The following is a 14,435-nucleotide window of genomic DNA, read 5'->3' on the forward strand; positions in this document are numbered from 1 at the left end:
ACTATTTCTAGCCAAGGTTTTGTTTCCTAGGAAACCAGACGGCTGGTTGTCAATAAGCTCCAAAGAGCTGAAAAGATCTAGTTTAACTGGTTCAAGCTGCCTGAGGGGAGTAACTTGAGAAACTGCCAAATAAGCAGGCTCTGTGATTAAAGAAGCCTGGACCTAAATGATTCCTAACTTTTTTTCCATTTCAGCCTTAAGGGGAAATTACCCTTGAGATGAAAGGGAAGGAAAGCCATTTTTAAATTTCTCTTCTTACATAATGTACTCTGGTTTACTAAAGGATTGTTGGTTTTTTAAAAAAAATTATAAAAAAGTGGTTGGCAGAGGTTCTTTCTGCCCTAAGATTTATGGCTAATGTTAATTTTTCCTCCTCTGGTATGAATCATTTAGTCTTCTAGCAGAGGTTAATATTAAAGACCACCTCATTTCACTAAAGAAATCCTGTGTCTTAAATGGTCCAGTCTTACAGGGTGTATAGTATTATGCATATCTATTTGATGTATTGATAATTGAGTAAATGTATTGATAATTGAGTAAAATTTCAATTTTAATTGTTTTAGATTTTTACTTTGTAGGCATACTTAATGTTGTAGTTTTTCTTGTTATTAAAATGCCAAAACAACTATAGCATGTAGTTTAGAAAAAGATCCATTTTACCAAATAAGTCAATATATTAATTATTAATGTGTACATCCATATATTAGAGATTTACTTTTTATTTCCACCCTGATGTATATTCTTTGAGACAAAAATTTGTTAGTAAACATCTGATATATTTATCATTTGTTCAGAACTATTCAAAATTGTGGAGCATTTAGAACCTTTTTTATCATTTGATACTCCACAGTAGTATAGATCCTCTTAAGTCTTATATGTTATATGCTACCTCTGGCCTAGCTTTTGGCTTTCTTCTCTAATCTGTATCATCACCTAAAAATACTAACACAGGAAATGAAATGCAAAGTACCCAGTCAGCTTAGGATTTTTAGAAGCAGTATTTACTTTTTTTGTGGTAACTAAAGTGATAGATACTTGTTGGGAAAAAAGAGTGGAAAGTGCAGAAAAGCAAAGCAAAAACCTCAAAAATAAATGAATTTTGCTCATGCTTCTATTACCCACCACTAGGCATTTTACCTGCTGGTTTATTTGGAGATTTCCATTTACATCTACATACTCAACTTTATTTAGAGGTCACACAGTACAGAGATTAGAGGCACAAACAAGTTCTGTAGTCAGACTGTATTTTCATCCTGGCTGAGCCACCACTCTCTGTTGCGTGACATCGGCAAGTTACTTCACTTCTGTTTCTTTAGTGTCCTTATCTGTAAAATGGGAATTAGAGTCATAGTATCTATTTGAAAGGACTGTTGTGAGAGCCTAGTAAGTCAGATCATCCATGTAAATGCTTAGGACAGTGCCTGGCATGTCAGTTAGAACTCAGACAATATCACTGGTCACATCATCATGAGTGGGAGAAGCACTAGCATGTAATGTGTCGTCAGTTCCTGGATGCTCTTGAGAAAAGTGTGCTTCATAGAGAAGCTTACCAATGAGGTAAATTTATATTTAACAGTTGATGCCTTTTTATATTCACAGGGGTCAGGAGAGTGCTGGTATTGTGACCAGCGATGGGAATTCAGTACCAACATTCAAAACACACAAGGTATATTTGAACATAATGAAATGTTGATAATAAAAATAACAGTGCCAGGTGATACTTAGTATGTTGGTGGGGGAAGGAAATTTGAACAGATACTTTGCATATAGAAGTCACAGTCTGGATCAGCCGTTTCCATTTGTCAAATGAGGGTGCATTTCTTTCCGCGTGATAGTTTGCTAGACTGACTCATTGAAACAGGTCATTTACTTAAACGTGCTTTGAATTTTTAAAATGCAATTGAGTTAGTGTATTATATTTGACAAATGTTATTGTTTAGTACATTTGTTCTTCAGTGTTTTAATGAAAAGTATCTCATAAAACACACACTTCAACATCATGACTGTATTAAATGCCATTGAATTGTTTACCTTAAAATGGTTAGTTTTATGTTATGTGAATTTCACCTCAAATTTTTTTCTAAAAAGATGTCTTATGGTTCTTACAATTAGATTAGTCCTTATTTAAGACTAGAGTTTGGAGCACAGAGGTATTTAGTGAAGTGAATTGTCTAATTTGGGATTGCCTGAGCAGGAACTTAGAAGTCTTTATTGACTAGGGCCACAAGTCTATTCTTTTTTTCTAAGATGAGCTTTTACTTTGACTTTGCAAGGGAATGGGTCTTGTAAATCATGTCTTTACTGAAGACAATTTGAAGAAATTATACATTTCAAACCTTGGAATTGGACACACAAGATACGCCACTACAGGAAACTGTGAATTAGAAAATTGTCAGCCCTTTGTTGTTGAAACACTTCATGGGAAAATAGCTGTGGCACATAATGGCGAATTGGTAAATGCTGCTCAATTAAGAAAAAAGGTAAGTTGTTTTTTTTTTTTATTCTTTTTTTCATGATTGGGATAAATGCATGAAATGAAAGTATTGGGGAATCTTGGTGCAGGATATTTTCTAATTGTTGCCACCTGTTACCTAACTGCAAAGGGCAACTGTATTAGAATTACCTGGAGTACTTGTTATAATTGCAGATTCTAAGATATCTCCCCAGACTCGGGTGGGAGAGTGGTCAGTTTACACTTTAATATGCTTCTAAGGTGATTCTGATGTGCTGCTTTAGAATAGAGATTTGGAAAAGTTAATATATGGTTGTTATTAGAAACAGAAATTAGGGTTTATGGACTCTTGTCCCTTTTAGCTTTGTCTTTATGTTCAAAGCATAAGAAGAAAATGGAATATAAACTTGAAGATAACAAATACAAGCAAAAGTGATTTAGAAACAGTTATAGGACACCAGTTGGGGAAAGGGCAAAGAGAGTTTACTTATGTTCTGGTTTTGTTCATAGCATGTTATTTGGAGCATTCTGTGTTAATTTGTGCTTATACCTTTATTCGTCTTCATTTTTATTCATCTTCCTTTTTAAAAAATTACTTGGTATGGGGCGCCTGGGTAGCTCAGTTGGTTGAGCGTCTGCCTTCAGGTCAGTTCATGATCTTGGGGTCCTGGGATCAAGTCCTGCTTGGTCTTGCTTTGGTGGAGAGCCTGCTTCTCCCTTGGGTGCTCCCTGTGCTTCTGCTTTCTCTCACTCTCTCCAGCACTCTTGTCAAATAAATAAAATCTTTAAAGTAATAATAATAAAAAGTAAAGTTATTTGGTATATTTATATTCCTGATGGCTTAATTATCCATTCTTGCCATTCATTTATGGATACCAAGTTTCTTCCCTCCACTGGATTCTAATAATCTTGATCTGGTCACATTGCAAACAAAACCTCAGGTGGCATTCGTTAACAGGATGGTTCTACACACGCAGTTATCTCCTTAGCATTCTAGAACCAGGCATTTTACATGGGTTAAGTAGTGAGAAGTCAAATGATGGTGAATTTTGACGGGTGGAAAATATCTAGACCCATGCTTCCATACCACTCATTGTCCTTTTATTTTTAATTCTAGCTTTAGTTATTTCCCAGAGCTTTCTTCTGCCCTCTTCTTAGGCTCTAATATTATAATGATGATAAAATGTTTTTCTGCCCCCTAATGAAAAAACTTTTTAATTCATACCAAAAAAAAAATCAATATTGAAGTAAAAATTACTTAAAAAAAATAAAAAGCCCATGGCTTAGAGATAACCCCCAAAAGTTCAATTCTGAACAGTATGTAGCTCATTCTTTGTAGACATAACCCCGACCCACATGCGGATTTCACTTCTACACATTTAGCTGCCTACTGAAAATGTTGTAGAGTTATGAGTTTAAACTCAGCCTGTACATGTCGATGGTGATGTTCTAATCCTGCTCGGTCTTGCTCAGAACCTCGTAATCATCCTGAGAGCACTCAACCAATTTTTATTACATCTTCTACATTTAATTGTTTAGTATGGTTAATTCCTTTCTTCTAGTCTGTCAGTGATAATCCGTGAGGGGTGGGTAGCCGCTGGCACTGCAACCAGCAAACCTGGCTTGAGAGGCCCCACTATTGTATGTCACTCTTTTTTAATTTTCTTTTTAATATTTATTTATTTATTTGACAGACAGAGATCACAAGTAGGCAGAGAAGCAGGCAGAGAGAGCGGAGGAAGCAGGCTCCCTGCTGAGCAGAAAGCCCCCATGCAGGGCTTGATCCCAGAACCCCGGGATCATGACCTGAACCGAAGGCAGAGGCTTTAACCCACTGAGCCACCCAGGTGCCCCTAGTATGCCACTCTTAAGGGAATGTGTCGTATTGGTCAGGACTGTCGAGGGCTGAAAATGTTAGAATCGCAATTCCAAATCCTTGTGCCTTCTCTGCTCTCCCCCACCTTTCTTGCGGGTCTATGTTCCTTCATACTTAGTTTTCAAAAGCTATTCTTTATGCCTCCTAGCACACTTTTTTTTTTCTTGCTTAAAAACCTTCAGAGGCGGGGCGCCTGGGTGGCTCAGTGGGTTAAGCCTCTGCCTTCAGCTCAGGTCATGGTCTCAGGGTCCTGGGATCGAGCCCTGCATGGGGCTCTCTGCTCGGCAGGGAGCCTGCTTCCTCCTGTCTCTCTACCTGCCTCTCTGCCTACTTGTGATCTCTCTCTCTGTCAAATAAATAATTTAAAAAAAAAAAAAAAACCTTCAGAGGCTTCCTGGGGCACCTGTGTGTATCAGTTGTTAAGCATCTGCCTTCGGCTGAGGTCATGATCCCAGAGTCCTGGGATCCAGCTCCCTGCCGGGCAAAAAGCCTGCTTCTCCCTCTCCTGTTCACCCTGCTTGTGTTCCCTCCCTGGCTTTCTCTCTCTTTGTCAGTCAATCAATTAATCAATACATACATAAATAAAGAAATAAAACTTCAGAGATTTCCCATTGCCTCCAGCAGTGCTTCCGCATTACTGTATACATGTCATTAGTAGAATGCAGGATTTTCATAACTGAAAATTCACACGATGCCTGATTTCTTGTATAATTGTGGGCTCTTGGGTGAAAAAGGGCCAGGTGGAGCTCTCCCTCTAATCATTACACTTTTCTCCATTCTAAATAGCTTCTGCGGCATGGTATTGGTTTGTCAACAAGTTCTGATAGCGAAATGATTACCCAGTTACTGGCATATACACCTCCTCAGGAACAAGATGGCACCCCAGATTGGGTAGCAAGGTAAAACTAGACTAAGCTCATAGCTCTGGTAATAAGAGCTCTGTCTTACATGTGTTTATAACTGGAATTACTCATTCAATTATTTAATTTCAGGATTAAAAACCTAATGAAGGAAGCACCCACAGCATACTCCCTGCTTATAATGCACAGAGATGTTATTTATGCAGTAAGAGATCCTTACGGAAATCGTCCTCTATGCATTGGACGTCTTATGCCTGTATCTGATATAAATGATAAAGGTAATGCATTTCAGAAGAAATAAAATTTCATAGTGCTTTTCCAAGTCATTGTCCTACTGTTGGCACACCCTCAAATCTTTAGGCATAGGAAGTCTAAGAGTGAGAAGAAACTAAGTAAAAAGAAGCAAATGATAGTTTTTAAAGTACATTTCCTTGAGTATTTCTGAGGATGAGCCATTTTTAAAGAATTTAATAGACATTCCTGTTTTGTCTTATCTGAATTGCCTTGGCCCAGCTTTTTCATTTGATTGTGGTATGATTTCAGTGATTTTCTTTTTGACTTGTTAGATGCCTATTTGAGACATTGAAATCATTTTTTGAAAGAATTTTGGTATCATTAGTTTTATCCTTGGCTCAAGTTGAATGAAGATCAATTTTTTTTCTTTTCAAATTTTTATTTAAGTTCTATTTAGATTCATGTACTCTTAACGTTGTAGAAATGGAACAAGAAGTTGTAGAAATGGATAGTTTTTAAATTTATCTGGTGTTTAACTGTTCATTTGAAGTAGGTAGCCTCTTGTAAAATTTCTTAAATCCATTAACTAAATTGCCTTGTGATTTACAGAGAAAAAATCTTCAGAAACAGAAGGATGGGTGGTATCTTCAGAATCTTGTAGCTTTTTATCAATTGGTGCAAGGTAAGTTTTGTTTCACTCAGCATATTCACTTTTTCCATATCAATAAATAATTTTTAAATGACAGTTTTCTCTCTGATGTCTGTAAGAAGACATATCTATAAATGCAGTTTCTTTTGTACATTGTATTCAGCAGTTGCGCTGACTTTAATGTTCCTGTAATACCTTCTAATTCTGAAATTGCCTTCTTGTTTTCACAATACCATGAGACCTATTTTTAGAAAGGAAGACTCAAGAATCTCCTCAACAAGGAATAGTTACAGTCAAAAAATTTAAGCCAGAATAAAATGTTCTCTTTAGCCTCTGTTCTTCCAAAACTCAGTAAAACTTAGGGCTTTTATCTTTTAAAATTCAAAATTAGAGTTCAGAGGTAAAAGATATACATATTAGATTTACTGCTGGAGGGATATTACTTTTTAATTTTTAAAGCCATCTCTTAAACAGAACCACTTTTCCTTTATAAGGGCAGGGACTTGGTGTATACTTTACAATAGATGTTATTATCAGTCCTAAGGACTGGTTTATTTAAAGTCTTCTTTCTTTAACATTGTTTCCCAAGATATTACCGTGAAGTCTTGCCTGGAGAAATCGTGGAAATAACCAAACGTAGTGTCCAAACTCTTGCTGTTATACCAAGGTCTGAAGGAAACCCAGTGGCTTTTTGTATCTTTGAATATGTTTATTTTGCAAGACCAGATAGTATATTTGAAGGTAAATAAAATATCTTTAACTTTTTATATAAGTGTCGCATTTACCTCATCAAAATGTGGCAGTTCTTGGTTCGAAGGCTTACCTGGCTCTTTGGAGTCACACTGCTATCTGTTGTGGATATGGGACTGAACCTACAAGTCATATGATGGCTATTTTTCCCTTTCATTTGACTCTTGGGTTTTGTTTTCCTTTTTAGGAGGAAGGATTATGATGTTCAGATGTGTATTAAGGCCAGGTTTTTTTGAATAGTGAATTCCCCAGTTTAAGTATTTCCACTTTAGTTGTTTTATGTTTTACTTTACTTTTTATACTCCATGTACAGCATTCTAACAAGCTCATTTTCTTAGAATAATAATACCATGTTAAGAAAAAATAATCCGTTTCCTTTCCCGAACATTCCAGACCAGATGGTTTACACAGTAAGATATCGTTGTGGTCAGCAGCTGGCAATTGAAGCACCTGTGGATGCAGATTTGGTTAGCACTGTTCCGGAATCTGCTACACCTGCTGCTCTTGGTTATGCAGCAAAGGTATTTTCTCTGGACATGCAGTGCAATGCTTTTGTAGCTCTGAAATTGGAAATCCTTGTATATAAAGAGAAACCAATATAGTGTAAGGAAAAAGAAAATGTTGGGTCCTTTATAGAGTTACTTTCCAGCCTTTTCATTCAATGGCCCTGTTTTAGTGGAGTCCGCCCAAAGATTAGCAGAGTGATCCCCTTCATTTAAAAGGATAACATCCTGAATATATATAGAATTTAGTGGTAATGTTTACTTATTATTAAGACCCATTTCTTGAAGTAGCCTGGTATATTTGTTTCCTGTTTAGTATGGGTGATAATAGAGCCATTTACGTTCATTTTGCTTAAGGTTTTTAAAATTTATTTATTGTAAGTAGGCTCCATGCCAAGTGCGGAGCCCAACTCAGGGCTTGAGTTCACGACCCTGAGATCAAGACCCGAGCTGAGATCAAGGGCTGGTCTCTTAACCCACTGAGCCACCCAGGCACTCCTTTTTTCTAAAACTCTTTTAAATTTAATTTTATGTAACGTTTTTCGTACTATGCTTAATTTCATTTTTCGTAACTAGGTTGATTATGTAACTATAGTGATCCTGGGGTGTCCTACTCAACATTCACTACCCTGCAAAGTTTAGGTTATTTGTTTTGTTTTTTTTTTTTTTTTTTTTTAAAGATTTTTATTTATTTATTTGACAGAGAGAGAGAGATCACAAGTAGGCAGAGAGGCAGGCAGAGAGAGAGGAGGAAGCAGGCTCCCCGCGGAGCAGAGAGCCCGATGCGGGGCTCGATCCCAGGACCCTGAGATCATGACCTGAGCCGAAGGCAGCGGCTTAATCCACTGAGCCACCCAGGCGCCCCAGGTTATTTGTTTTGTAAAAGAAATAATATGCATACATTTTAGATTGGTATTACCTTGAAAGAAGGATAAACCACCACCTGCATGCTCAGAAAGCATATCTTTTGTATACTAGTTTTAATTCATTTCTTGCTGATAATTTTTAATTGCTGTGAATTTTTCTGGCAATGATTTATTCTTTGTCATGTCTTTGTATACTTAGTGTTCCCTTCCAAAACAGAAGAATATTTGTTTAAAGCATTGGAACTCCTGGCAGATGAATTGGTTTTCCCACCATTGGTGGGAAATATAATGAATATATTACTTTGAATGATTTTTCTTTTTGCCTTTTTTCCCTACAGTTTAAATAGTGAAAGAAAATTGTAATCTGTTGATGGAGAGTTCAGAATACCAATTTAAAATGTTTGTATACGTATCATAAGGGAAGCATGACCTAGAGAAAATAGGAACCTACAGTTCTCTATTGGGGCTCATGTCCTTTTTTTATTTCTTGTCTATCAGTGTGGGCTTCCATATGTGGAAGTGCTGTGTAAAAACCGGTATGTAGGAAGAACCTTCATTCAACCAAACATGAGATTAAGACAACTTGGTGTTGCAAAAAAATTTGGAGTATTGTCGGACAACTTTAAAGGCAAAAGAATTGTTCTTATAGATGATTCAATTGTAAGAGGCAATACCATCTCACCCATAATCAAATTGCTCAAAGAATCTGGCGCAAAAGAGGTAAGTGATACTAAAATATATCCTAAAGTGTCGATAATTAACCATAGGATACTGGCATAAAAATTGCAATTTAGTACAGTGAATGAAAATGGATAGTTCAATATAACAAATTGTCATCTTTCAAATAAGTTGGTTTAGTAATAACTGTGCAACAACTTAGAAAACATATTATGTAGTTTAAAAACTAAAGCCACAAAATAGAATGCTTTTTAAGTTTTTAGAGTATTTCTCTTTTTGAAGATGCAGAACAAATCCTATTGTCATAAATTTGCCACATTGGGTTATATTTTTAAATCTCAGAGCTCATTCTAACTCGCTATCTCAGTAATTCTAATTACAGAAGCGATTTTTAAAAACAAAATTACAGAAATGTCATTTATAACTAATAGTTGAACGGATTCAAAACTAAAGTCTCTTTTAGGAGGAAGTGGCATGGAAAGCAATGGCAGTCTTTCTACAAAGCTTTAAAGATAATTGTGATTATGAGGGACGCCTGGGTGGCGCAGTCAGTTGGGAATCCAACTCTTGGTTTCTATTAGGGTTATGATCTGGGGATTGTGAGATCAAGCCCAGCATCAGGCTCTGCGCTCAGTGTAGAGTGCCAGTGGGACTCTTTCCCTCTCCTTTTGCCCTTCCCGCTCATGCACACTTTCTCTCTAAAAAGTAAATAAGTTTGTTTGTTTGTTTGTTTTTAAAGGTAATTGTGGTTGTGAGTTTCAAACTTTTTTATGACTGTTGTTATGATTATGATTATCTCTTCAGAATTTTTTTTTTTTTTTTAAAGAACGCAAGAGAGAGAGCTTGTGAGCATGTGAGGGGGGTAAGGGCAGAAGGAGAGAGAATCTCAAGCAGGCTCCAATCGAAACTCCGTCTCATGATGCTGAGATCATAACCTGAGCCAAATCAAGAGTCGGACTGCTTACTGACTGCGCCACCCAGGCGCCCCTTGCATGATTATTCTTAAAATGAATGTCAAAATAATGTGTGAAAATGATTTCTTTCCAAGGTACACATTAGAGTAGCTTCACCACCAATTAGATATCCATGCTTTATGGGAATAAACATACCAACAAAAGAAGAGCTTATTGCCAATAAACCTGAATTTGAACATCTTGCAAAATATCTGGGTAGGTATTAAAATTTCTCTAAGCTTTTTTTGACAGAGAAAATCCAAAACTTGTCAGTTTTTACACTTGTAGGAAAAAACAATGTCTAGTATTTGTTAAAAATACATGTTTTATGACATGTTGAGCAGATATTGAACACTCTTCTGAATAATGAGAGTGCCTGGGGTATAGACCCCATGGTAAGTGCTATATTGGAGACCTAGGCCAAGGTGAGAGCCAGTGAAAAGGAAGAAAAGCTTTCCAGGTAGAGGGAATGGCAGGCATTTTAGTTAAAGCCTTCCAGGGATCAGATCCCAAGAAACACAAAAACAATTTTACCACAGATTCTAATGGAATAATTTGGATATGGGTACAAATCAGAAAGTGAAAAGGTACTGTAGGGTTATCTTTGATAATGAAGTCAGCAGACTTGGAGATCTAGGTTATCCTAGAGAAGACATTTGCTTTTCAAATTAGGTGAGATTAACTGTTTAAATGTTACACAGATGTTTAGCCCGTGTACCTTGGTACCTCCACACTGCTTGATTACGGCTGGTGTTTCTTTTAACATGGCTGTGCCTTACCAGTTAAAATATTTTGAATATCACCCAGTTGATACCTTATTGTGAACATTTACCCTTTGCCGGGAACATATCTATATTATTATAATAATATCGTGGCTACTCTACAGTTAGGCAATGTTTCCCTAATCTTATAGATTAAAAAACAGACTTAGGAAAAGTAAGTGACCTTGAGCTTAAAATTGAACCCAGATTTTCCTGACTGCAGAGTCTATTTTGTAATCAAGAAAATTACTCTTGAAGCTTTCTGAATCCATTCTAGATTTGAAGCTTCTACTGTTATTTTAAATTATATTCTTCCTTGAATTCCAACTTCATGTTTTAAAAAATAATAAAGGCCCAGAGTTTTATTGCTTACTCCTTCCCTCCTCCTCCCCCTTTTAAAGAAGCTAAAGGAGGAATTTTTATCCTGGCTTGAGTTTTTCTGTTTGTAACTGTTGTCTTTTGAGGCGGATCGTCTTTTCCAAAGGAAGTGTAATGACCTTTTCCTTTTTCTCTCTTTCCCCCGTAGGAGCAAACAGTGTTGTATATCTGTCAGTAGGAGGACTGGTTTCATCTGTACAAGAAGGGGTAAAGTTTAAAAAACAGAAAGTGGAAAAGCAGGATATTATGATTCAAGAGAATGGGAATGGCCTGGAATGCTTTGAAAAGAATGGTCATTGTACAGCTTGTCTCACTGGAAAATACCCTGTGGAATTGGAATGGTAGCTGGTAGGGACAGATATGATTTTCCAAGATACAAAGTTGGTCAAGAAGTTTTAGTGGTGGTTAACACCCTATCCATTTACTGTTACTCCCTTGAAACGATGTAAAATGCCACATGCTTATGTTTACCTTTATAAGTTTTGAGATTTCTGAGAAAAGTACCAAAGTGCTTTCTTTAACAATCCTAGATAAATATTTTGGTGTTATCTAGGAATGTGGATGATCCTTTCAGTTTTTATTTCGTAGTTTAGTACTTTGAGGCTACCATTTCTGAGATCATATACATTTAATTTTGCATTAATTAATACATTTAATTTTGCATCAGCAACAATAATGTAAATTTCTGTTTTAGTGAGTATTGCCAGGCACTATACCTTCCCACAGATTCTTAGAGAATTTTGTGGACTGTTTCTTGAAAGTTATTGAAATTCAGTTGTGGAATATTTTCATAATTGAACCTTGCTAATTGTGTAAAATACTACAACATAGGTCTTTCATTTGTCTTTTGTTATTTCGTTTAAACGCACAAGCATTGGCTAGCCTTTTTTACCTCGTCAGAGAAGGCGGGGGTAAGTGGCATTTGCTAGGTCCATGCTTTAAAGAGTTAGAAGGAGGTTAGACTAAGGTGGTATGATGCAAACAGGACATGGGTTAAATAAAACATTTCATGCAAACCTTGACTCCTTTATATCCCAAAAGTGTCAGGCTCCTGGAGTTCTCAGTGTGGTTTTGACCTTGGCTTCCCTGTCTTACAAATATATGCCTTTTTGTGCCTCGCTTCTCCCGCCTGTGCAACGGGGGTACTTACATTGCAAGATTTAAAATTATAGGAATATGAAAAAGTGTCATACTTTTTTGGTGGTTAGAATCATTTCACCCCTCAATTTTAAGATAGTGCATGATTATTAGTTTTTGAAATGTTGGCTGTTACTCTGAAATTGAGATTTCGTTCTGATAAAGGGAGACATACAGTTTAGCAGTGCTTTGCCATCTGTCTTTGCGATGTCTTAAAAATGATTCTAAAAACATGTCTGTGGAAGGTGTTTTCCTACATTTGACTCTAAAGTATGATTCATACTACTTAGTGCCCTTATAGTATAAGCCCAGCAAGTAACGTAGTACATTTGAAGTAAAAAATAAATTTTTAGATTCTAACAACCTTTTTATCGTTATTAATTATATTCTTTTAATGAAGTGCTTGATCATTTGCAAACATATACACATATATCACACATATATGTATAAATATATATACATAGTTGAAATGAAATGATCAAGTAGAAACATTGTAGGGGCCAATTTTGTTTAAGAATCGAGGTGACAACTATTTTGGAATTAGCATGCCCATCTAATTCTGAGCATCACCTTATCACTTTTTTCTACTTTATTTTGAGATTTAAGAAACACAGTTTTTTAAAAGTGTTTTCTTATAACATCTGACATTGAGAATTTTAAGTTGACCTGCCCCAACTTCTGTTTATGTGAGATTTTTTAAAACATAAAGGTGTTTGTTTCTGTGTTATTAAGTTACCTTAATTTGATGTATATAGTGTCCAAATCCATTTAGAAATTTAATATTTATTAATAACTGAAATCTTCTGTCTTCATTTGGTATATAGTCTCATATGTTATATTATGTATGGCAGGCCAAGATAAAATCTTGACAGTTCTTTAAGCCCATATGCAGTGGGCAGTAGCAGGTCACATAACCCTGTGGCAGTGACATAAGCAAATTGGCATTTGAATAAAGCCCTGGGACCATATGAGTGTAGCCTCTTGTCTTAAATGTATTCCTCGTATCAGCATGGAGGAGGCAAGACCTGTGGGTCAATTTTGAATTGGCCTCACTTGCATTTGATTTTTGAAAACAAGAGACTCAGGGAAAGTACTAAACCAAAATCTCTGATTTGACGTTTGTGTTTTCCATAGTTTTTTTGTCTCCCATTGTTTTTATTTTATTTTACTGAGATACTTTTATAAAGGAATATGGTACTGTGAGAGTTTGGTAATTCTACAAATTTCTTAATGTTTCTCCATCATGACCTTTTATTTCCCAAGTTTTGGAAGTCAATTAAATTAGTTTTTTACATATACTCTCAAATGTTGTTTAACTGCTTTAAATTAAAATAAGCAGAGTATTGAAAATCACAAAGAAGATGAAAAATGTGTTTTCACAGGATCTTTATTGTGAATTAAACTAAGCCTACTTTTTTGTGACTTCATTGTGATGCGTTGGTGACAAATACATGTAATAAGTATGTTTAAATATGTGTGTGTGCTTTTTTTTAATAGTGACCTTTAGTTAGTGCATTATGATGATTAGCACAGTAGTAGTGACAGATTAGCACAGTAGTAGCACAGTAGTAGTGACATCCACGCTTCATTCTTGACACCAGCCAGTCAGATCTTATTTCTCTGATCCAGACATTTCAATAACTAGGCCATTGCTTATGAACAGGAAAAAACTCCTGGCTGAATAGAAAGGACACATAACGTTGTTATTTAAAATGTAATGCTAAGTAAGCACTATAATATTAGTAAGCTCTGCAGAAAGACTAGTGGGAATGGGGAGTGTAACAGAAGAGGTGTCAGAGATTTCCAAAATGTGTATGTGCATGTGTTTATGTGTTGGGGGAATTTTTTCTTAAATCAAAGTAGGTTTGGGGCGCCTCAGTGGGTTAAAGCCTCTGCCTTTGGCTCAGGTCATGATCCCAGGGTCCTGGGATCGAGCCCTGCATCGGGGTCTCTGCTCAGCAGGGAGCCTGCTTCCCCCACTTTCTCTCTCTCTCTCTGCCTACTTGTCATCTCTGTCTGTCAAATAATTAAATCTTTAAAAAAATAATAATCAGTCAATCAATCAATCAAAGTAGGTAAATCAGTAAACTGTGGTACATCCAGGCAATAGAATATTATTCAGTTCCTAAAAAGAAAAGAGCTAGCAGGCCACAGAAAGACACGGAGGGAACTGAAACGCATATTACCAAGTGAAAGAAGCCAGTCTGGTGAAAGCTGTGTACTGTGCGACTCCAACTATACTCCATTTTGGAAAAGGCAAAACTGTGGAGACATGAGGGGTTGGTGGGGAGGAACATATGATAGGAAGGGCACAGAGAATTTTTAGGACCATGAAACT

General features: G+C 36.3%; 1 protein-coding gene across 1 annotated transcript in view; it reads left to right on the plus strand.

Moving 5' to 3' along the window:
- The window catches only part of PPAT (phosphoribosyl pyrophosphate amidotransferase), a 37,536-nt gene extending 23,968 nt beyond the window's left edge, over positions 1 to 13,568 (plus strand). The window contains exons 2-11 of the mRNA XM_045996897.1: positions 1,600 to 1,666; positions 2,274 to 2,480; positions 5,115 to 5,227; positions 5,321 to 5,466; positions 6,032 to 6,104; positions 6,661 to 6,812; positions 7,215 to 7,342; positions 8,689 to 8,910; positions 9,917 to 10,037; positions 11,109 to 13,568. Coding sequence (XP_045852853.1) covers positions 1,600 to 1,666; positions 2,274 to 2,480; positions 5,115 to 5,227; positions 5,321 to 5,466; positions 6,032 to 6,104; positions 6,661 to 6,812; positions 7,215 to 7,342; positions 8,689 to 8,910; positions 9,917 to 10,037; positions 11,109 to 11,305 — 1,426 coding nt within the window. The 3' untranslated portion in view covers positions 11,306 to 13,568. The remainder of the gene's footprint in view (positions 1 to 1,599; positions 1,667 to 2,273; positions 2,481 to 5,114; positions 5,228 to 5,320; positions 5,467 to 6,031; positions 6,105 to 6,660; positions 6,813 to 7,214; positions 7,343 to 8,688; positions 8,911 to 9,916; positions 10,038 to 11,108) is intronic.
- Positions 13,569 to 14,435: the final 867 nt, after the last annotated feature.

The sequence above is a fragment of the Meles meles genome, chromosome 2 (genome assembly GCF_922984935.1).
Source record: "Meles meles chromosome 2, mMelMel3.1 paternal haplotype, whole genome shotgun sequence".
Lineage (NCBI taxonomy): Eukaryota > Metazoa > Chordata > Mammalia > Carnivora > Mustelidae > Meles > Meles meles.